The sequence below is a fragment of the Mesocricetus auratus genome, unplaced genomic scaffold (assembly GCF_017639785.1).
Source record: "Mesocricetus auratus isolate SY011 unplaced genomic scaffold, BCM_Maur_2.0 Super-Scaffold_100010, whole genome shotgun sequence".
In the NCBI taxonomy this organism is placed as follows: domain Eukaryota; kingdom Metazoa; phylum Chordata; class Mammalia; order Rodentia; family Cricetidae; genus Mesocricetus; species Mesocricetus auratus.
In genome coordinates, this window is record NW_024429194.1 from 53,542,704 (window position 1) to 53,567,623 (window position 24,920).

At 41.1% G+C, this 24,920-nt stretch overlaps 1 protein-coding gene across 3 annotated transcripts in view; it reads left to right on the forward strand.

The window, feature by feature from the left end:
* Positions 1–24,920, forward strand: part of Hecw2 (HECT, C2 and WW domain containing E3 ubiquitin protein ligase 2) — a 356,194-nt gene that overhangs the window by 325,599 nt on the left and 5,675 nt on the right. For all 3 annotated transcript variants that reach the window (XM_013121118.3, XM_040753631.1, XM_013121120.3), the window contains 7 exons: positions 1,743–1,895; positions 4,700–4,798; positions 8,676–8,805; positions 9,786–9,932; positions 10,688–10,802; positions 13,262–13,347; positions 14,280–14,392. In XM_013121118.3, coding sequence (XP_012976572.1) covers positions 1,743–1,895; positions 4,700–4,798; positions 8,676–8,805; positions 9,786–9,932; positions 10,688–10,802; positions 13,262–13,347; positions 14,280–14,392 — 843 coding nt within the window. The remainder of the gene's footprint in view (positions 1–1,742; positions 1,896–4,699; positions 4,799–8,675; positions 8,806–9,785; positions 9,933–10,687; positions 10,803–13,261; positions 13,348–14,279; positions 14,393–24,920) is intronic.

Genomic DNA, 24,920 nt, shown 5'->3' on the forward strand with positions numbered 1-24,920 from the left:
GGTATGAATTTAGGAAATTGCAGTCTTCACCCATCTGTGCTAGACAGTTTTATCTGTACTTATGTTCTTTTTAATGTATATTAGGAAAAAGTTGAACTAGCAGATGGATGTCATATAAATGTTATGTAAGACAGTGTGCAGTGAAAAAAATCGGAGTTGATTTATTGAAAATAGATATTAAGTAAATAATGGCTTCTATAGTCAGATATGACAAATTGGAAAATGAATATGAATAGTTGAAGTCCACACTATTTGGTTACATTTTTATTTTTCCAAATCTTCTGCCTTAACAAGATTATTTTCGAGATCATAAAATTCCATCACTGCACAAGACTCAGATGATTCCACTTTCATTTTTTAAAAAATGCAATAGTTGAGGCCAGGTGAGGTAGTGCATGCCTTTGTTCCTAGCATTCAGAGGCAGAAATAAGTGGATCTCTGCAAGTGAGTTCCAGCCAAGCCAGGGCTACATAATGAAATCAGACTATACGGGCTAGAAAGATAGCTCAATCAGTAACATGAGGACTTGAGTTCAGTACCTGGAACTCACAGTTTTAAATTGGTCAAGGCCTGTTAGCTCACACTTATAATTCTAGCACTACTGGGGGTGTAGAGACACTCCTGGGGAAGCAGAGACAGGTGGATCCTTGAGGTTAGATGACCACTTATCATAGCCTGTGTGTTGAGCTCCAGGCAGTCAGAGAGCATGTCTCAAAAAGGTGAGTGTCACCTGACGATTTGTCATCTGGCCTCTGCACGCACACACACACACACACACACACACACACACACACACACACACACACACTGCAATGATACCCAAATAACAGATTTGGAAAGAGATACAGGTGGTGGGAAGGATAAAGCCAACAAAGGTCTTTGGGGCTGCTGGCTAGCCACCTCACTCCCATCATGGAATCTCTGTGTGCACTTTCTATCAAAGGGCTGATAGAGTTTATATTTTTCATTTTAAATTTAGCATCTCAAGTTCCTTTATATTTCACACTTCTGTTTACTGCACCCTTCCCACTTGGGCATTGTTGGCTATTGTCATTCCTCAAACCCTACACTGTCTTTAATTCTACTTCGTTCTGACCTGAAGCTATTGCAAGTAGAGTGGAATGAATTCACAGCGTAGTTCACATGCTAGAGTTCCAGAACCTTCCTGTGCAAGAACCTTCCTTAGAAAACTTCTTTTTCCTTGGCTGTAATTTTCCATGGTGTTTTACAATTTATACTTTTCACTTGTATCATCTTATTCCAAATTTTTGCCTCTGATCTCCCTAAGGTGACATCTTTTTCTTCCCCCATTCAGAAAATTTCCATAAATTCTCAAGGTCTTCATTTCCTTTGAGTGATATAACTACTTTCCTCTGTGTGGATGAAACAATCCCATGACACTTCCTTCCCTGTGTCCTTGCTTTGGACATTTAAAAATTTATGTATGTTACATATGTATGTCTTTATATAAATCATGAGTACATTGCATATTGTTTACATGTCTCATGGGTAGCTGGAGTCTTGGATATATGCTGTATAAATATCTAGTTTGTTATTTTGGGTCAAGAATACTGAGATCAGAATTTTTTCACTTTTGTTTGGAAAGTCCTGATATGAGAATATACTGTAATAAGCATTTTATAGAAAGTTAAACACAGAAGTAACTGTACCCAATACCTAGAAGAGGTAAAAGCTAATTTATTCGTCCTGTGGATTTTTTTTCCTTTTTTTTTTTTTTACAGGTTAGATTACAGCGGGCCTTCCAGAGAGTTTTTCTTCCTGGTATCCAGAGAACTGTTTAACCCCTATTATGGCTTATTTGAATATTCAGCCAATGACACGTACACAGTACAAATAAGTCCTATGTCTGCTTTTGTAGACAATCACCATGAATGGTAAGGATTTTGTTTCTGTGACGGTTGTCCTCAGTTAATTTTCTGTGATGCTAGATCTCCCCCTACCTCCCTCCAAAAGAAGCCACATTTCTTTTAACATTTTCACTCCTGGATAAAAGTTAAATTATCTGTTGTGTATCTCATTTGGTTTTTATTTTTGTTATCAAACTTAATTATAGAGGCAACCTCCTCAGCCAGTAATTAATTATATTGCATAAGGTCAATTGTAACTGAGTTGAATAGAATTCAAAACTTTATCCCATTGGAGAAATGTTACAGTGGCTTGTTTCTTAGTAAATCCCCAAGTCCAGTGATTCTCAACCTCCCTCCCTTAAACACAGTTCCTCATGTCGTGGTGACCCCAACTATAAAATTATGTCCTTGCTGCTTCATAACTATAATTTTGCTACTGTTATGAATTGTAATGTAAATATCTGATATACAACCCCAAAGGGGTCCTGGCCCACAGGTTGAGAACCACTGCCCAGGTCCCTCTGGCAGAGGACAAGCAGCTTCTTTAACAGCCTAGAGAAATCTGGCCTCGAGGGAGAGGAGGTGGGGCAACTGGGGCCCTGGCTGAGGCCTGTTCATATTTGTGAGTCTGTGTGAGAGCGTGTGTGTATATGTGAGTGTGTGAGAGAGTGTATGTGTGTGAGTGTGTGTAAGTGTGTGTATATGTGAGTGTGTGAGAGAGTATATGTGTATGAGTGTGTGTGAGTTTGAGTGTGCATGTGAGTATGTGTAAGTGTGTGTATATGTGAGTGTGTGAGAGTGTATGTGTGAGAGTATGTGTATATGTGAGTGTGTGAGAGTGTATGTGTGTGAGTGTGTGTATATGTGAGTGTGTGAGTATGTGTATATGTGAGTGTGTGTGAGTGTATGTGTGAATGTGTGTATATGTGAGTGTGTGAGTGTGTGTATATGTGTGTATAAGTGTGTGTGAGTGTATGTGTGAGTGTGTGTATATGTGAGTATGTGTGAGAGAGTGTATGTGTGTGAGTGTATATATGAGAGTGTGTGAGTGTGTATATGTGAGTGTGTGTGAGTGTATGTGTGTGAGTGTGTGTATATGTGAGTGTATGTGTGAGAGTGTATGTGTGAGTGTGTGTATATGTGAGTGTGTGAGAGAGTGTATGTGTGTGAGTGTGTGTATATGTGAGTGTGTATATGTGAGTGTGTGAGTGTGTGTATATGTGTGTATATGCGATTGTGTGTGTATGTGTGTGAGAGAGTGTATGTGTGAGTGTGTATATGTGTGTGAGAGAGTGTATGTGTGTGAGTGTGTGTGTTTGAGTGTGCATGTGAATGTGTGTGAGTGTGTGTATATGTGAGTGTGTGTGAGAGAATGTATGTGTGTGAGTGTATATATGAGAGTGTGTGAGTGTGTATATGTGAGTGTGTGTGAGTGTATGTGTGTGAGTGTGTGTATATGTGAGTGTATGTGTGAGAGTGTATGTGTGAGTGTGTGTATATGTGAGTGTGTGTGAGAGAGTGTATGTGTGTGAGTGTCCGAGTGTGTGCATGTGTGAGAGTGGGTGTGCCTGTGAGCCTGTGTATAGGGTAGTGGCCTAAGGGAACCGCAGATCAAGTGCAGGAGCGGGAAGTCCGCGCAGCACCGGCTCGCACTCCAGCACACTTTACCCACTTAACATTTGGAGGCAGAGATTGCCTTTTTCTTAATTTATCACACAAAACCAAGGCAAACAATTTCAAGATTCCCATCTGGAGGCACTTACTCTGAAAAATCCCAAATTGCACTCTTTCCAAATGTCCTTACATCTTTTTCAAATCTCTATATTTGTAGACTTTAAATATTTACATAACCCCTATTAACTTGTTCCTGGTCGTTTTCACTGATAGTAACAAAGAAAGGGCATAAGTGGGAAAAGGTTGAGTCATGGGGTTATTGACGGGTGAAAAGGATTAACTCTGAGGACTTACTCCTCAAAGTAACCTCTTGTTTAGTTACAAATTTGGAGGCCTCCTCACTCTGGCTGTTGCAGCTGTGCTAACATACGTGGAGACGAAGAGGGACAAACCTGCAGGCCACTAACCTCAGAAAGCCTTCCTGGTATACAGAGAACTGCAGGCCAGCAGTACTCCTGACTAAATTGCAGGCCGGCAGTACTCTTGTAGGCATCAAACGTTGAATAGCTGGAAACCAAGAAATGTGTGATGGAGAAAACAATTGTGTTCCTCAGGCAGAAAACCCAGTCTTGGTAAAGTTTCCGAGCTGATTCAGAATAGGCTTCAATTTTGAAATTTTGGAGAACAGAATGTCTCATGAGGAAAGCCCCCCAATGTCTGTATGAATACTTGGTGAGTGATGGTATTTACCATTAGGAGTGAGGCTTGGGAGAGAACAGGGATGGATGGGAACCTCCTGAATCTGAATAAGGGCTTTCCCTCAGAAGGGAATTGCTCCTAGTTTGCATTAGAGCTAATATCCATGAACACAAACTGAAGGTGACTTTTTCTCAACTGCCTTAGTCTTTATTAGTATCTCTTGGGGTGGTTTGGGGAAATTTCACCGAAATGCTGTGGGGAGCTCATACTGTCAAATGCAGGATGATCCAGAGTGACATCGTTAACATGGAGTAAGGGTAAGATGTCCCTAAACATTAGAGGAACGGATTTCCTCCACAAGTAAACACTGGCTAACGAAGACACACTACAGTGTCCCAAAAACCCTGGTGGAACTGGTGGGCAGGTAATCTTGGACAAACAATAGAGTTGAAATTCATTCTAGGATGTCAGCCCAGCTGCTCAGTGTTGTTCAGCTGCCTTGTTTTTCTCCTTCACAGGTTCCGGTTCAGTGGGAGGATCCTCGGTCTTGCACTAATACACCAGTATTTGTTGGACGCCTTCTTCACACGCCCCTTCTATAAGGCTCTTCTCAGAATGTAAGCGTATGTTTGTGCTCTCTTAGTCGGCATGTGAGGCTCAAGAATGCTTTTCTGAAGAGGGTTTGAGAGATGGCTCAGCGGTTAAGACCATTGGCTGCTCTTCCAGAGGACCCAGGTTCAATTCCCAACACCCATATGGCAGCTCACAACTGTCTTTAACTCTAGCTCCAAAGGACCCAGCACCCATGGCAAAACATGAATACACATTAAAAAAAAAAACAAGAACAAGTTTTGTCAAGGACTCTGTTTATCTGCACATTATAACAGATCGATTGTTGAGTGAATAGTGGTTTGGATTTTAAAAACAAATACAATTTTAAACGTAGTTGTTTGCTTCTGGCCCTTCCCTTCTGATTACCCACCAAATCTTAAGCTTTGTTCTTCCCTAAATAGTTGGTTCTCATCTGTGGCAACACATGTTTCTTTAAGACAACTGTACTTCAAACACAGCCCTGAGATTCTTGTGGCATCAATGCTGATTATTAATAGAATAGTTGTGGATTAGACTTGGTGATTCGTAGCCTGTGCCCCTTTAGGAAGTGCACGTTGTATTTTGCTTTATGCACTTCCAATAGCTTGCTCATGGTCACAAGTTCATTTTCTTTTGTTTAATTTCTGTTTTCTTTTGTGTTTCGTTCTTAGGCGTAGACAGTGCTGTACTTTTCTTGAGGCCTTCCTAAATCAAAATAGCAGTGTATGGGGCAGATGAAAAATTAGCATCCATAGAACTTTTTCTTTGTTTTTATTACAATGCGAGAGCAATTATTGTACAGTGTAGAGCAAAACCACCCTTATGATCAGTAGGTAGTCACTTACAAGACCGAGTGGAAAGCAAGTGCTGTGGGAGGAAAGTAGACATGTAGACTTCAGTTGCAAAGTACTGAAGTCCGGAATCATGGCTGGGAGCTGTCTAGCACGTCCTCCCATCGAGCCCATGGACCTCTTGATCCCTAAAGTGAAGTCCTGACCCCAAATGAAAACCAACAGAATGTTTCTCATGCGGCTTCAGCGTGCTCAGTAGGAAGACTTTCCTCCTAGGTAACAAGGATCTTCATCCCTATTTCTCCCAGGCTCCCTTGACACTTTTGCATTTCATTGTCTTCTTCTCATGGTTTCATAGGTTGTCTGAAAGTTCCACTGTTTATATCTGCTGCTAAATCACACCCTCAACGTGTGTTGTTCTGGCTTCTCTCCCTCCTTGAATACCTGGGAACTGTTGATGAGTGCTTCTTAGTCCTATCTCCTTAGATGGTTTTGCTCCTTCTGATACGGATATTCAACTCTGGGATAGCAGAGACAATCAGAAACTGAAAGTTCTCTCTGCTGCCCTGGAGTTTATCCCCATGACACTGTGTTCACCTCTTCTTGCTCCTCTGTTGGCCTTTCCTCTGGCTTGCCCTTAACCTTGGAGTTTCTGAAGCTTCCATTCCACACCCGTCTCTCTAAGGCTGCAGAAAGGAATTTCTTCACTTGTTTCTTCTCCTATGGACCACTGAATGGAGCCCCAGGTCTTGCTGTCTTGAGTTGAGGCTTGTGTGAACAGTCCTCGGAACATTGCTTCTTGGGTGTTTCAGGGGGATCCCAAATCTGCATAATTAAAGCAGAACTCATTATGGGCCTTGAAGTGAAACTTCTGTGTGTCCACCAGATGTTAATGGTACACATGATCTTCGTTATTCTGGTTAGTAATCAGAAGTGGCCCTTAGGCAAGCGTAGCAAATGCACAGTACAGGTTTTCAAGTTGTTTTCTTGGTGCTGTGACAAAATCTTTGACCACAGCAACTTAAGGGAAAGTTTGTTTTGACTTACAATTTGAGGAATGCCAGCCATTTTGGCAGGGCAGCTGGTTATGTTTCATCCTCAGTCAGAAAACAGGGAGAATGCCCAGCTCGGTTTCTTCTTATTCAGTCTGGAACCCCAGCCTAAAGAATGGTTGATTCTACACATGTTTGGGTGGGTTTTCCACTACAATTAAATTAATCTAGAAAACTCCCCACAGGCATACCCAAAGGTTGTCTCCTTGGTGATTCTGCATCCTGTCAGTTGGCACTATGAACCTTCACGGCATCCATCATGGTCTTTTCCCATCATGTGGAGTACTTTCAAAGGATGTGTGGTGGGTTTTTTTTTGCCACTGAAATCATGTGACCTCAGAAATTTTTTTCAGTTCATTCACTGAAAATTGTTGATCAATGCAGCAGGCAGCATGGTTGAGGTCTAAGAGTGACGTTCAGAGTTGGCCTATGTGTGATATGAATTCATTTGCCATCCCTATTCTACATTATCCTCCTTTGTACTACTTTCCAATATAACCCTTTACTAATTTCTGTGTTCCTGCCTCTCACTCTTAATAGCCTTGTTCTCATTAGAACATTGCTCTTACTTTGGCTACATTACTGAAGTGGTCTGTTAATTGATTTCCATCCATTTAAAATAATCTTTTCAGTATCTTCCAGAAGAACTATTTATACCTCATCTCCATACCTGGTTACATCATTCCTTGTTTTGAGCCCCAATCGGACCACAATCCTTAGAGTGGCATTCAAGACTTGCTCTTACCTACTTTTCTGTCCGCATTCTTAGGATGTTGAGAGTGCCTTATGGTCACTACTCCAGGCCTTTTCATGTGCTTTGAGTATTCTGCACTCTATGCCTTTGGATTTGTTTGTTTTATTCTCTCCTCCCTTCCTCTTTTCCTCTAACCCATTCCCTTTCTATCTCTAAATTTTCTTCATCCTGAAAGACTTAGTACAGGCACCATCTCATTTAAGTGTCTTTCCCTGAATGTCCAAGTCAAAGCAAATGTACCTCTTGCTTCCTCTGATGGTCTTGGTTCTTACCTTTTCTTCTTTTTGAGATAGAGCTTTACTCCACAGCCCAGGCTGGGCTCAGATTTACAGTCCTTATTCAAGCCTCCCAAGTGTTGGAACTGTGGCATGGTTCACCGTGTCCAGTCTTATCATACTGTTAATTGAAAGTAGCATGCATTTGAAACCATGCATGAATTACAGCACTGCCTATTCTGCTGTCACTCACGCTTTACGTTAGCTTATCTACGGGGAGCCTGTCTCCCAAACAAGACCACTTCCTTCTAATAACAGCACGTTCACCAAGCAGTTATTAATGTGTGGCACACATTGATTACCTAATAAATACCTAAAATAAAGCAAACCAGACAACTCATGACATTGAGCTAAAGGACAGGAAACGTTAAAGCAACTATAGCAAATTAATTACTTCCACCTTACACCAGGGCATATAATAGTAACTCTAGCTAGCTCAAGTAGCTCTTGTCTCTGCAAAGAGAAAAAACACATCAGTGGCATGAAGTATAGGAAACTTTTGTAGTCATAGAAGAATTCTTTGGCTTACTATTTTTATAGTGGTAGAATAAGAACCATGAGAAAAATGGAAATGTATAGACGTCAGTTACAATATCTAGTCTTTTTAAAAAATACAAGTGAAAAACAAAGCTAAAGGACAGTAGGGAATTCAATAAAAAAATTTACACTGGTAGAACAGTAAGGTTTGATAGGATAACATAGCAAAAGAGAATTGAAGTGTAAGTTGTCAGCCTGTTGCAGTTCCAGATCTGGCACTGGTTGTGGATGACCATGTATATGACAGCCATTCTTTGTGCCTCCTGGTTCTGTTTTTGAGAGAAAAGACAGGTAAGTGGTTCCTGTGACATGTATATAGCTAAGATTTAAAAATTTATGCCATGATTCTGTCTTATTTCAGTAGTGTGATTGACGAACTTTTTCAGGAATATTTCAAGTGTCACAGCCTATTGAGTGGGTCTTGTTGTCACTATCCTCAGTTTCCTTCCTCATGATAACAAGGCCCATGTATTTGCTTCTGTTTGTCATCCTAGTCTGTGTGATCTGAGTGATCTGGAATACCTTGATGAGGAGTTCCACCAAAGCCTGCAGTGGATGAAAGACAATGACATCCATGACATCCTAGACCTCACGTTCACTGTGAACGAAGAAGTCTTTGGACAGGTCTGTTACATGCTAACTGAAGGCTTTTGGCTGCTGAAAAGTGAATTATATGATTAAGATTAAATGCTAGTCTATTTGTGGCTCACTGGGTGATTTAGTCCAAGACTACTAACTTGTAGTAAGCTTGGGTACAGAGATTATGCAACTGCCAACAACAGTTTAAGATGTTCTCATTTATAGGTTATGGGAACCATTTATATATTATAAATAATCTTTTTATTTCCACCTCAAGTGGATATGAGTTATGGGAATATCCAGAGATACCTGGAGATTTGAGAATGTATCTTATACAGAATACATTTGAATAGTCTCTGCTATCCCTGAGTTGAATATTAAATTATTTAATTTTAATATAAAATTCAGATCCATTTGGATTTAAAAACTGTGCTATTTACTTTGAAACAGAGAGAATATTTTGGAGAGTGCTTCAAAGCAGAGAACATACTGGTTCTATTTTAAATTTGATGGAAGGAAAGACTCAAAGGTTTCTGTCACGAGCTCCGTATTAGTTCTCACCAGGCATTGGGATTCACCTGGGTATCTTGTACTCTATGTGTTTTGAAAATGTTTCTGTTTTCCTTCAGCACATCTTTTCTACTGGCTCAGTAGGTGTAGTTGATTCTAAACCTTAGATTAGCCCTTTTCAACCTGTGGGTTGTGACCTCTTGGGGGTTGAATGCTCCTCCTTTCACAGTGGTTGCCTAAAACGATTTGCATTTCAGATATTTATATTATACCTCATAACAGTAGCAAAATAACAATTATGAAGTATCAACAAAAAACATTTTATGGTTGGGGGTCACCATATCATGAAGAAATGTATTACAGGGTTGTAGGCATTCGGAAGGTTGAGATACTTCTCCCTACCTGTGGGATCCACCAGGGGCAGAGAAGGGCTGGATGCCTAACTTCACCTCATTGGTAGCAGTTAGCATCAAGTGTATTGTTTTCTGATCAGTTCTTTTGCTTTTTAATGACAGATTACTGAAAGAGAGTTAAAACCAGGGGGAGCCAATATCCCGGTCACAGAGAAGAACAAGAAGGAGTACATTGAGAGGATGGTCAAGTGGAGGATCGAGAGGGGTGTGGTGCAGCAGACTGAGAGCTTAGTTCGAGGTTTCTATGAGGTAAGGCAGCAGTGGCTGATGTCTGCAGTCCCACAACTGGGCTGCCTGTCCATTTTACCAGGCTTCACGTATAGAATAGTTTTTCTCTTCTCTCTTATTGTGTTTACTCTTGTTCTTTTATTTGAAAAATTCAAATATTTTCTGATATGTCTCCAAAGTACACATGTGAAAGTTTACTGTACATGTCATAAGAGATCACTGAAATGAATACTACACTGAGTTTAGGTCTTCCATTTTAATGATTTAATCACTATTGATAGCATGGAAGTTATGATTCTTACTCATGCTTAGGTATGCATAATCAAATCCTATACTTGTTATGTGCAATGATTACATGTACAGGCCAGAATTTGTCACATGTATTCCATGGTCACTGGATCTTTTTCAAAACAAATAGCAAACAACTAGCTTGATCAATGGTGAGTTGTACAACAAAACCCTCCTCTTCTCGTACTCACCAGACCCTGCCTTGCTTAGCTTCTGAGACCAGAGACAACTTAGAATATTCTGTGGGATATGGTGACCGACCAACACAAACATCCTAGACGCTAATCTTACCAACTTTCAGCTAGACGCCCGCCTTCCGTCTGTACGACAGGCTTCTAGTTGAAAGTTGTACGGCAAGTTTCGTGCTATCACTGAGTACAGCCATAGTCCTCTTGAAATTCCTTTGTGCTGCATCTCTGATGAGACTTCCTCATGGCTGACATTTCTCCAGGCTCCTAAGCTGTGTCTGTGCCATTTCTACTCCACAGGTGGTAGATGCCAGGCTAGTTTCTGTCTTCGATGCCCGAGAACTGGAGCTGGTCATCGCTGGCACCGCTGAAATAGACCTCAGTGACTGGAGAAACAACACTGAATACAGAGGCGGTGAGGTTTGATTTAGAAATGTCTAGATTTACGTTACGGGGGCGCCTAGTTCAAACACAGGTCTGAGCACAGAGCAGACAAAGTCACTTGCCTTAATCACTGGTCTGCTGCTGTTTTCCTGGAGACATTGGGCAAGGTCAGTCCCTTCTGTATGAGTGACTTACTTCATTAGTCAAAAAGGGGAAGGACTGTTTACACCCCATCTGAGGATGTCATAACTCCTAATTGCTGGTGAAGAAATGTGATCCTAAGAACACCAATTAATTATTGGATGACGTTGTTGGTGAGGCATGGGGACCTTATACCCAGCTGGTCAAGCCCCACCTAACTGATCTACATTCTAAACCTCCAGATGCCACACCCTTTGAGCTTCTTAACCTGCACGGGTTTGCTACAGTTCCTTGAACTCTCTGTCAGGTATGCCTCACAGTTAAAACACAAACAGGAACAAGATAGGCTTCTCAAAATTCAGTGTGTCCATCTGCAAGGCCCTGGAGCATTGAGTTTGACTGAAAAGGAAACTGTTGTAAAATCATTTTGAGTGGGACTGTTTTGAAGTGGCTCTCTGTGGATCAGCACAGAGTTTTACTTAGTCATTTGGACCAATGTAATTGGGTTGGTTCCTTATTAAGAGGCTGAAACCTAGCCCAGAGTTTTATTGAATAATTTCAAGCAACGGAAGTATGTATTTTCTGGAATGTGTTGAGGTGTTAAATTGAGGTTTCCACAATTGCTGTTTCTGAAGTCAAGCTGTAATAAATTTTCTCTGACTGGGCCTATGTAGCATCCATATATGATATTAGTTATTTTAGATAACTTCACCAGCTGAATTATTTTAATTATCACGAATGAAAATGTATTTTCTTTGATGTCCCACTTAACTTAAATGTTGTGGTAAATATTATTTCCTTGTTCCATTATCACAGGAGATTCTAATAGCAATACAGTAATCAAATTAGCCATTTTTATATTTCCACAGTCTAAGATTTTTATTCATTACATATGAGTAAATCAAGGATCTATTTTAGTGGTAGATGTTCCCAAATGAGACCTTAGAAGAGACTGGAGAGAGGACGATACTTGGCTGCCATGTTTGCCCAGCACAGCGAGTTGGCACCCCATAAAACGGAAGTTGTGCTGTCACTTACCATCTGTTCACACAGCAGCTGTTTGTGGACGATATGATGGGACATCACTCTTCTTTCAAAATAGGCTTAGCACAAACAGTGAAGGCAAAGCAGAAAGGGCTAGCTAGGGAGGCCAGGAAGCCTCACACAGCCAATGCACTGATCTTTTGCTCACTAACAAAGTCTTTACAGAGACTGGACTCGGCTGCCATGCCTGATCTGGTGCTATTTACTCTTCACTCAAGACTTTCTTCTTCAAGGGTGATCAGTACCCTTGAGAGAACAGCAAGCAATAAAATGAGATTTCCTGGTAAATTTTGTAACTATGGTGCCGTGAGGATACATTCAGATTAAAGATAACTTCTACTCACCTTCGTTTTGGGAGTATAGCACAGAATTAAATAAAGTAATTTTCATAAAACACGACTATCAGTTGATGTAAGTCCTTAATTGCTCGTGAATTCCTGTCAGCCCTTCTCTCTAACCTTAATTATCTTTCACTGAGAAGTTAGAAAACACATAACCACTGCTTACCCAGATCTGTGAGATAATATTGGCATTTTATGTGAGATAATATTGACATTTATCTTATAAAAATGTGAGATAATTTTGAAATTTCACTAAATTCTAAGTATGGAATAAAAGTAAAACTGTGGTAATTTGTTGAAGAAATTAAATGTTTCTTCCCTATTTATTAATAAATAGTGTGAAAATAATTTGGTCTTATTTCTATTTTAATTCTTTTTGTGTTACTGGGGAGCTGAACCCAAAGTGCTTTGCCATTGAGCTACATCTTCCTTCTCAATAATTTGGTTTTATTATGAATTATGAATAGTATACATAGCTTTTGGGGAAGCACTGGGATTGAAATAGACAGCTTCAGAAAAATTTCCATTCTTCTTTCCTGGTATAAATTGTGTGACTAATGTGTCTCGCTTTCACCAGGAAGTCCTGCAAGGGTCTGTTTTCTTTGTCATTAAACCCCCAAGCTTAGTATAGTGCTTGGTGCAATGGTATTTGGAAATCGTTTCTTATAGAAATAACCGAAGGAGTTAAGCATTTCTCATCCTAGCAATCGTAGTTTTCAGAAGTGGTGGAGCTGAAGGAACTCATTTGTTGTTCCTCCCTCTGCTAAATGAAAACAGAGACCCGTCGGTTTCATTTGTGCTGTGTTGTCTACCTTTTGATACCCGTATGATCATATTTGCAGTGTTGTTCCTTAATCTTAAATTACAAACAACATTTAAAGGTGTTAATTTGTGTGTAGCATGGTGGTCTTTTGTTATATTTCTTGGTAGTTTAAGTGATATGAGCTTTCATGGTGGTTTATAGGGTATCATGACAATCACATCGTAATCCGGTGGTTCTGGGCTGCAGTAGAACGATTCAACAATGAACAACGACTAAGGTTGTTACAGGTAAGATGCCATTAGTTCATCAGTTTTTAATACAATAATATATTGTGGAAAGTACGCATATTTTTAGTAACTGTTAAATATTCTTCATAAATATAAACCTTGTTTATCTGGCTATGACATTTCCATACCCTTTTGACTGCATGTCCATGTACTGCCTCACCAGCCAAAGAACTTCTTGAGGGCTGTGGGGAAGTGCCAATGCTAGTCTGAGAAACCCAGGACTGACATGTGCCCTCAGGACAGTTGGGTCCTTGTGGTGACAGCCAGTGGCACCATGCAGTCAGCATCTTTATCAGAAAAAGAGATGTTTAGTACTATAAGAAAGGACCCCATTTGTTGACATAGTCTTTTTCTTATTTGACTTTCCATAGTTTATAGAACAAGGGAATTTTAGAGAAGTCACTGTGTTTTGTGACATTTATAAAAGTTCTCCATCTGGAGCTTGCTGGTAAGGTGCCACTAAAGTATTAGACACAAGAAAGCCTCTTGGACATTAAGACAGGGCTCAGACTTAGTACCTTTGGATTAAGTAAGGATCTGGAACTCAGATTTGCAGGCCACAAAATTCCTAAAACTCATGGTGAATTGATGACAGGCTGATGCTAAGTGTGTTTAGGCCAATTAATAGACCCATGTTGTTCATCTGTTTTGGGAAATATGCCTGCTTTAAACACCCGAGCAGGTCAAATGCAGACAATGCTTTATTTTCCATAAATACTTTACACCCCATTTCTCTGTTTAATTCGCTTCTCTTTCTCTGTGTGGCAGAGTGATTGTCACATCTGTTTTAGTTGTTCATGTTGGTGAAACTTTGGCTTCTGAAATTCCCTATTTATGCCTCCTTCTCGGGAGTGCTACACAACTATTAGGAAGTTCCTGTCCCAGATGAGGTTTCTGGCTTCACCTTTCCCTTCTGTTTCTGTGCCTGATAGTTTGTTACAGGCACATCTAGCATTCCCTATGAAGGATTTGCTTCTCTCCGAGGGAGTAATGGCCCAAGAAGGTTCTGTGTGGAGAAATGGGGGAAAATCACCGCTCTTCCCAGGTAAGATAGAAAGTAACATTTTTTTACTCTCAACACAAAGCGAGGAAGCCTCAGCTTAATTTATATTTTTCTAGTAGTCTTATGTGTATGGATGAATATATGTGTATATGGAGCAATCACTGTTTTATATGAAGACTGAAAAATTTGAAAGATGAAATTCTCTCTGATTATCTTCTTTAATAAAGTGGGGAGAGACAAGATGCCCTGTTTGGTCATGTGTAAACAACATGCATCTGTGTGTCAAAGTTCAAAACACAACAAAGGTGGAAGATTAACTTTAGTAAAGCAACATCTGCCGTCACACTTGTGGCTTGACTCTGGAAGGCAACAGAAGCTTGTCTTAGGGTTCTGTTGCTGTGATGAAACACCATGACCACTAGCTATATTTTCCTTAAGTTTGGTTTGCTGGATATGTAATTTTTTAGGCTTTTTTTTTATCATGGAAAGTCTTTCTCCTTCAACTATGTAAGACTGTTTTGCTAAGTATATTAATTTTAGTTGGTCATCATGGTCTTTTAGGACTTGGAATACAGTGCTTCTGGCTTTCAAAATCTCCACTAATAAAACCAACAGACATGCTGTCATGGATGGAGGAAAGTTCAGGAGGCCACAACCCTAGACAAAGAACTATAGGCAGCCAAGGAATTCTGAGCGTGAAAGAAATTGTCTTCCCTGAGGACGAGTTCACAATTGGTTATACAGTACCAAATGGTCAGCCATGAAAACATGCATACAAGTAACATTATATAGACTGAGCAAATTGTATTCATGTTTCTAGGAATACACACACACACACACACACACTTAAAAGTAAAGATGCCATAAATTTGAAAGCGAGCAAGTGAAGGAGGGTTTGGAGGAAGAAGGACATGATGTGACTATATTATGATCTCAAAAAATATTTAAAAATGAATAAACAAACAACAAAATCATCATGACCAAAAGCAAGTTGGGAAGGAAAGGATATATTTCATCTTACAACTTACAGTCCATATCCCAAGGAAATCCAGGGTAGGAACTCAAGGCAGGAACTGATGCAGAGGCCATGGAGGAATGCTGCTTAGAGACTTGCTTCCCATGACTTGCTCAGCCTGCTTTCTTATAACTCCCAGGACCACAGCCCAGAGATGGTACCACCCACAGTGAGCTGGGCCCTGAAACATCAATCATCAGTTTTAAAAAATGTACCATAGTCTTGCCCAAAGGCAGTGTGGTCGGGGCATTTCCTCAACTGACTTCTAAAATGGCTCTAGCTTGTGTCAAGTTGATATAATTAACCAGCACAATGCTCCCATGTGTTAAAGATATGTTAATAACTGTTGAGAATGACTTCACTAGAAACACTGCTGTTAGGGAAGAGGACTCAGTATAGTGAATATAGTCTACCTCTCTAGCACATACTGTCTATATGTCATTCCATTTGAATACTCTGCAGCTGACTCTCAACACTGTCATACATCTTATTGGGGTGGAAAAGCATTGCTTTATTGCTGCTAGAAATAAATATACAAGGCTGGCAGGTAGGGCTTGTGAAGAAAGGCATGTATGAGGTTACATGGAGGCAACTCAGGGGCTTGCCTAAGTGCCTCGCCTACCTGTGCATACCACAAACCAGGTATTGTAATTCTGCAGCACAGACTTAATTAGCATCTTGTATATTTGACACACTAAATTAGATGACTGTGATTTTTATTACTTAAAGAACTAGCTTGTTTTACTATATTTTACTTGTGTATGGGTAGTGAGGTATTTCCCCCCTCCCTTTAGCACGTATTTGTATCTTAAAAATAGATTTATCCTATCTTAATAAGATTTTTCACTATTCTGAGAAATGTAACAATTAGCATAGGAGAAGCAGGAAAATTCAGATTAACTGTGTGCTGCATTTCTACTGAATCTATTTCCATGAAACCACTGAAGTTTATGGAATTGGCTGCAATAATGATAGGTATAGGTGCTGTTCACGCTTAACCACTGTAATTTTCCTGAAACTTGTTGAGCAGAGAGAGATAGTTGGTTTCTCCTCCACCTCATACTGAGGACTCACTGAAGTCATTTGCCTAAAACACTCTTCTCATCGGCCCTGAATTTGCTGTGGTCGTTGCTGCAATATCTGCCACCACCACAACAAATTAGGCAGTGACATTGAAAAGGCTGGAAGTTAGAGATTCTGGGACCAGTTCTACTTTGTCACTATCAAAGTCTGGGATCTTCAGGACCACTGCTCTCTGAGTTTCAGGGTTCAGATGGGTTATCTGTAGACATCTAGAGGGGATGCTGTGTTGATTGGGTACACCAAAAGTTGCTCTAGATTCTTGGGGGTTGTCTGCACTGGCATATCAACTTCCCCCTGGTAGTTCCAGAAAGTTCTCATGCTGACTCACTGTCGACGGAGATGTTCCTCAGAATCATTGCAAAGGCACAGTTGGGTAACTGCTGTTGTCATTTGTACTCTCTTCCTGTGCAGCACCTGGTTCTACCATGATTATAAAGTAGCACAAATAAAGGTGTTGTTATCCATCTCCATAGAGTAGAAAGAACAATGCCTGCCTCAGAGATTATTTCTAAGGCTTGAGTGAGATAATGTATTGGAAAGTCCTTAGGAAGTGTATGCTTTCTTGTTTCTTCTCAAGCCTCTAATCCTTAACCTCTGTAACTACTGAACTACTCAGAAGAAAGTCTCTCTCTCCCTCCCTCTCTCTCTCCTCCCTCCCTCACACACACACACACACACACACACACACTGAGCTTAGACAAAAAACGGAAGACAAACAACTTCACTTCATGATAATATAGTTTTGCCAGAAGTAATGTTTTCACTGACAACCTGGACATTGTCTTTTATGAGCTTTAAAATACCATTGGAATGTAAAAAGATTTGTCAAGTTCATTCCAACCTAAAGATATTATATTTTTTATTACTGAGTCTAGTATTGCTAAGACCCAAATACATGTATTCAATCCATTTTCCTGCTGTTTCCCAGTACATGTGAGTCACAGAGCTGGAGCCAGTCTGTCTCCAGCTGGTCAGCTTCAATGTATTCTTTCCCCTGTTAGTGATTCTGTGTCTAATGTTTAAGATGTGATGGTGTGCCTACATACTAGATAGAACAGATGGAGGTCCTCCTTACTAAAAGTAAATGTATTGTTTTAAGTCACCTGGAACAAGTTTGGCATCATCTTCTCATGAGAGTGTCTATAACCTGCAGAATTGGAAGTTTGTGAAGGGTGACAGCAAGCTGTCATTGCAAGCCAGAGTGATGACAGAGAGCCTCTTGGTCTTTTCAGACAGACAATTTGGTCTTTCAACCTTCAAAGCAAGTGTGACTCTTGCTGTTTGCTTACCTACTCTCATTTTGCGGTAACCCTGGGTAGGTAGCCCTGATCACGATGTGCCCCCAAGAAATGTACTAAAGTATATATGGTAGCCTCTGAAGCCAGAACAAGTTGTATCCATGACTCCGCCTCCTCTTCTCTAGTAATAAAGTAACCAGTGATTTAGTTGATAAATAAGGATAGAGACTTGAGATTTACTCAGTGGTGTCTCCATGGAGACCAGCAGCCTGAACGTATTACTGCACTTCCTCTGTTTTGTGGTTGGTGGTTGGGCTAGCTCTGCATTTGCATCTCTGTGGAAAACTTCCTGACCCCCCAGAGCCCTGATGGATTTTATGAGTAAAGAGTAAACTCATTTTATGGCATTTCCTCTTCACAGTCCAAAAAAATTGGATTGTTCCCATGCCAGCCTGCAGAGTACAGGGCAGTCCTCTCTCCTATCTGGACACAGAGCTCCCAAGTTCATCTGAGGCTTTTGCCAATGGAGTTGGAGAAGAGTTAGAAGCTACAGTCTCTGTTGAAGGGTGGGATTTGACAGAGGAGACAATGTTAATTTGGGAAATTAGTTGTTTCAGGAGACCATTAAAAACAAAATGTCAACCCAAAAGTTAGGAAATTAAGTGTAAGAGCTCACTACAAAATAGGTGTCTCAAGGAAACAATTTTACACAATAGAATAGGATTGTTATTTTGTGATCTTTGAGCTCAGGTTGACCTTGAGTTTATGACCTCCTGCCTTAGCCTCTCTCAGAAGTGCTGGCATCAGAAGCACACACTGCCACACTCAATGGAACAGACCCAGAAAAATACAATGGCTTCTCTCTCTCTCTCTCTCTCTCTCTCTCTCTCTCTCTCTCTCTCTCTCTCTCTCTCTCTCTCTCTCTCTCTCTCTCTCTCTCTCTCTCTCTCTCTCTCTCTCTCTCTCTCTCTCTCTCTCTCTCTCTTTCTCTCTTTACTTTCTCTTAATGAGAACCTTTTTCTCACTGTAAAGTTCTACTCTTTATTCTTGTTATAAAAAGAAACTCTTTGCCAAGGAAAATATTTAGATTTTAAAATACATTATGTGTGTATAAGTGTGCACATAAAATCAGTCTATAGTCCAACAGTAAGGTCAGTTCTGTTCACAGTTTGACGAATCTGCTTCTTCTCATCCTTCAGATGCACATATGAGTGCCCACATGCACATTAGTTGCACTGCATAACCTGTTTGCAAGCTGCTTTTGGTGTATGACACCATTAATTATGAACCTCTTTCCATGACTTTAAACATTGCTCTTCAGTATCATCAATAATGCAGTTTTTCCTCCTCCAGCAAAAGAGCATTGTCTACTGTCAAGGTGAACTTGCAGCTAGTAAATAGGTAAACAGCAGAGGAGTGCTGAAATAAAAATGCCACTTTGCTCAATTAAAAAAAAACTAATCAAACAAGGATGAGGCCTAGAAACACCCTTTGGTTACACTTCCTCTGTGTATCTATCTTGAGGTGTCCAGCTGCTGGTGTCTGGGGTGACTGCGAAGGTGAGAGAGACTTGTGATGGGTTCTCAGAGTGGAATCTCTAATACAGTGACCTTCTTCAACACCTGTCCCCACTGCCCTCACACTCGGTTCTGTGGACCAGCAATATTCAACGACTGTACCATATTCTGCCATTTAATCCACTTATTGACATGTAACACGTGTAAATGTGGTAAATCTTTTGGATTGGTCTTTGGGAGGTAGACTGTGAAACCAGGCTGGTGGTGCCTACCTGCAATTCCAGAAAACACAGCCCAAATTGTCTAATGTTCAAAGCCACTTTCAAAGTCCCCATCTTAAAATGGGGCATCTAAAAATGGACCAGGGTAAAAAGTAAAACGCCAAAAGAACTGCATATTTTTAATGAGAGTTCTCTTGTTACCTGCAGTAGAAGATGACGTGATCCAAGATAAACTAACAAGCAAGCCTTGAGGGCTGTTTCATAACTCATTTCCTTAAGTATATTGGTGGGCAGCAGACAACACAACTGTTAAAGAATAGTCATTCCTTTCCTTTGGCTCCAAGAGCACAAACTCGGTTCATCTCTTATCGCCAGCCTACTCCATGACACACTCACCTCTCACCTGGATCACTGCCACAGCCAGCCAGCCAGATGCTCCCGTTCCGTCCACCCTGACAAGTATTCATCCCACTTCTCAAGGCCATCTCTCTCCCCTACTTAAATCCTTCAGTTGCCTAAGTAAAACTCATACACCTTCCCAAGGGGGGGAGACCCGGCTAGCCCACCCCCAGCTCCAACCTCAGCCCATACGTGCCTCAGCTGCTGGCCTCTCGGCTGCTCTTCAAACATAATGATCCAGTTCTAGTTCAAGACTGTGGGACCTGCTGCCCGGCTCGCCTTTCTGCTGGCTCTTTCTCATATCCCTGAGCCTTCGGCTGCCATGAGACCCCATCAGAAAGATCCCATCTGACGTTTGCCTCAGTTCCTGTCACTCACTCTGGCAAAACTTATTTCTGTCAGAGGACCCACCCTAATCCACTTACCAAGTTCAGTTGGTAGCAAACTTATTACCTTTCCCCTCTCCAGATTATAACCCTGTGAGGACAAGGACCTTGTTTGAATTGAACATGGCTTTGATCTTGGCAGTGAGCTGAGCAACTGACACCCACGGCATGTTGTTTGTGGAATGTTTTTCAGCTTGACTCTCTCTGCTCATCTGAAAAGCCAGGGGCTGCTACTCGTGCTCACTTTGTGAAGTGTTGAGGACTAAATGAGGTTCTACATGCACAGTGAAGGCTAACACAGCAGCAGTGGGGGTGAAGAAGGAACTTGCTTGGAATGCATGGCTTGAGGCACTTCTGCTAGTTGTCTGCAGGACAGAGGCTCCAGCTGCAGTCATATTTTACACTGTGCTCATCGATCAGGCATCTTTACTAAGGTGACCTCATGAGACACTGGAATGAGACTTAAGTAACAGATCTAATTCCCTACTACTAGCTTTCAGCAAGTACTTATGTGACATATAAATTGATCTCTGTCCACATGTCCTCAAACAGAATAAGTGGTGGTCTTCCTATATGAATGAATAGTTAGCATTTTGTCTACCAAATAATATGAAAAGCAGGTTGTTGGAGTAATAAATACTGTAGATCTCCTCCCCATTAGTTTGCCTTTATTAAGCACCTGGTCAGGTGTTCAATAGGTTAAATAGATATTTATGACTTAGTGTCACCAAGAGTTTCTATTCTAAACTTCCTGGCCCAAGAAGATATTAATAAGGATACTAGAAAAATTATTAACGTTTTTTAGAGAATTAGAAATATTAAGTTATGGTACGTTATACCTTTATTTGTGCTAATAATGCTACTCAGGCTAAGAAAACTTTACTGAATTCTGTCACTGGGTAATTGGTACTTTTGGATTTCTCATGCTGATTATAATCATGGTTCACCTTGTCTTATCTAGATCCTATATTCTCTTCCTTGTTTCACAGCACCTCTGCCATCTCCCTGTACACCCAAAGCTCGCTCCCTTTCATCCATGACATAAACGGAAAAGGCTTCGCATGAGCACACCAACATCCCTCTGGCCCATCCACCCTTTCTGACCTTGTCCAGCCTTGGCCCTGGTCACTTGAATTTCTCTGGTTTCCTGGTGACACAATGCTTTCTCTTCCAGGCTTCCAGCCCATCTGTTGGGAAACACCCTTCTTGTTGATCCAGAAAAGCCCTGCACACCTACAAGTCCTCCTAGCCTTGGCATAGACAGTATCCTCTACAAAACCTCCCCCAACTTTGCTGGACAGACTTATAAGTCATTGTATACCACTGTACGCTGAACCACGAATAACCCACAGGCATCTTTTGGATTATTTAGACAAAGGTGTCTTAGTTTTCCAAAACTGCAGCCCAGATCTGGGGTTAATGGTTTATCCATCAGAACCAAGGTATGCTGGATCTCAGAGTCACTTGCTCCAGGCAGATTTCCCCAATGTGGAGCACAAGCTGCTTAACCCTTAGGCTTCCATTCCCTTAGCATGTGAATTCTTTCAGGACAGAGACCAGACCTTTCTTCCTCATCTACCCGAACAGCTCAGTGCTTGACCTGCAGCGTCTACTCAGTGAACATTGACTCGGCAAGTGAAGGAGTAAGGAAAGTGTCATACGAGTTTAAGATTGAAGTTTTGATCATCAAAGGCACTTTGCATGCACATGACAAGCTTTCATAATATGGGACCTTCACGAGGGAAACAATATGGGTATTTTTCTATCAGTGAAAGGGTTAGATTCTTCCTGAACACCCAATGGTCCCTGAATTGGAAACTTGAAAAGCCAGAACCAGGGTGGAGATGTAAGAGGCAATACCAGAACCCCGAGATACCCCAAAGAAGCCCAGAATTATCTCCTCCAGCCACAACAGCTGATACAACTGGGAGCACATCCACTTCTCTTGGAGGGTTGCCTGCAACACACTTGCAAGCAGGTAAAATTGGGAACTGCTAAATCAGTTTGAGATCATAAACATGGCCAAAGAAAAATCAGTATGAGACCATACTCATGGCCAAAGAAATTTTGACATTGGAAAACGATGCCTCTCAAGAGCCTTGAGGAACTCTCTGGGGGTGTTTTTAAGTATTTGATTCGGACTGGTGAATTTCATGATGCAAGAGTAAGAAAACTGAAATGTGAAGGGTGAGGCATCACTGCAAGTTGAAGATGAGAGTGTTGACACGTTCTAGCTTTCAAAGCATACAGAAGGATTTATTTGATGGCAACACATTTTATGTTTGTATAGCACCTGTTACTTTGCGATTGTCTCCCTCCCTTCCTCCCTCTCCCCCGCTTATTTTAAAATCTTGATTTTAATTTCTACATTGTCTAGTATTTTGGGGTGCTTGAGGAAAAAAATTACATTTGGGTACAGAATAAGTGAATGCGTGAGTATAGTCAACCCAGACGGAGAGATGCACTCATCGGCTAAGTGGCTTGTGATGCCCACTAGGTCTAAGTAACTAACCATAGGAAGCACAAACAAGAACAATCCCGGACCCTGTGTTTAATATCAGAAAAATCTAGGAAGCACCAAGACAGCCATTAAGTCAGACCATAGATGGGGCAGGGGGTGGGGGTACTTGCTTTCTTTGAGTGTTCTGGCTGCCTAGATTGGAGTGAGGTAAACTCATTATGGCTTCAGGGTGGCTGGCTTTGGGAGATTTGAGAAAACATTCTCTTATGGAGACTGAGAATCTGGGTGCACTCTTGCTGCCAAGATCAACACAGCCCAGAGGCCCTCCTGGTATTTTGTGCTAGCTTTTTTAGGCCATGGAATGAGCTGAGGAGGGGTGGGGTGGAGTGGGAAAAGCCTCAGAGGAGTTTTTGTTGTTGTTTGCCTTTTTCCCCCTTTGTTTCTTGTACTTGGCTCATACAACAAGCTGATGGTAAACATTGGGAAATTTATTTAGCCGCACTATTCCTCAATTTCCTTATTAGCAACGTTTACTTGTTTGTCTGAAGTTTTGAAATATTTGCAAGCACACAGAATGTCAGTGTGGAGATCCAGTTTAGATACTGTATTACTGATTGGCTTGATGCCTCTCCAGTGGTGGAGATCACCTACATCAGACTCAATTGGAGTGAACCTTAAAATGCAGATCATCAGGACCCCCCCAAACTGTCCGAATGAGAGCCTCAAGGGACAAAACCTGAACTCTCTGTTGTAAATAACTCCTTGGGTGATTCTGAAGCACTCCAAAATGCCCCATGGAGTACCTCTGTTCTCTGATAAGTCTGAGATTCAGCTTGCTAGCTTGGTCACTGAAAAATCCCCTGGTATCTCCCAGGATCTTCTGGATTGACCAAAACTTGACCATTGTTACCAGAGAGGCTGTATACTGTCACTGACTAGCTCCTTAAAAATCCCCTAAAGCTTTTTTTTTCTCTAATCCTTTTTCAGGGATGATTGTGACTATAGTGCAACATTCTTGGGGAGTGCTGGGAACTCACAGCCCACAGTCAAGGGTTGCATGGTACTAACAGAACCAAAGAATTCAGCCAGTGAACAGTAAGGTCTCCCTGTTTTCATTTGGATGTTGGTCTTCCTTGAGGAGACCAAAGAGGTTGAGGTACTATTTTTTTGTTGGACCACTTGCTTAGCTTTGACCTTCGGAAAACCATTTAATCTTTCCATATAACTTCTCCCTCCAGAATACTGTCTGTCTCTAGACTCATGAGACCTTCTCTAGAGGCTGTGTTTACTCAGAAGGAAAGTTAGGTTATGATAACTATATGTTATGCAACCAGATGTAACTTGAGAAGCAATGATGACATTAGATTATGGAGCAGTAATGGTGATTATGTCTCATGACCAAGAAGAAGCAAAAAAATATTATTTCAAGATGAAATGGTAGCTTACTTGGAAGGATAAGAGGTTTGTTTGCCTTGAGTACAGGACCAGCCTGAACTACATTATATGTTCCAATCTACCCTATGCAACAGTCTCTCTCTGTCTCTCTGTCTCTGTCTCTATCTCTCTGTCTCTGTCTCTGTCTCTCTCTCTCTCTCTCTCTCTCTCTCTCTCTCTCACACACACACACACACACACACACACACAATTATTCAGTCCTTCCCTTTGTGTTGAGAATTGAAAATAACCCCTTGGCTTGTGGAAACTCCTGGATAAGCTACAATAGTGAAGATACTACAGAAACTGAAAGAGACATGCACAATTACTGGTCTGCCTTGCTTCAGCCTTGGCCCTTGATGCATGATCACATCATATTGTCATCATCACATTCTATACCTTTGCTTGAATGTTTGATGACCTTGACACTTATTACTAGTTTCTGGTCACTTAAAAATCATGCAAACCTAGTGGTTTAAAATGTGCAAGGGGTCAGGCATGGCTTAGTGAAATCTTCTCAGCTTCACAAGACTGGAATCAGGTACCTGCTAGGGTTCTTTCTCATCTGAAGACTCAGCCAGGGAGGGGTGTGCTTCCAAGCTCCTTTAAGTTATTGTGACATTCATCCCTTTAGGTTCTGGGCATCATGGCAGCTTGCTTCCTCAAATCCAGCAAGAGAATCCATTTTTATTATGTAACATTTAGACTAATCAATATGAACACTTCAGAAAATGAATGATGTCATACCCATTAAGGTGGCTAGTCTAAAGATTAAGAAATGTAAATTGCTGGATAGTTTGCTGTTCACTTGACATA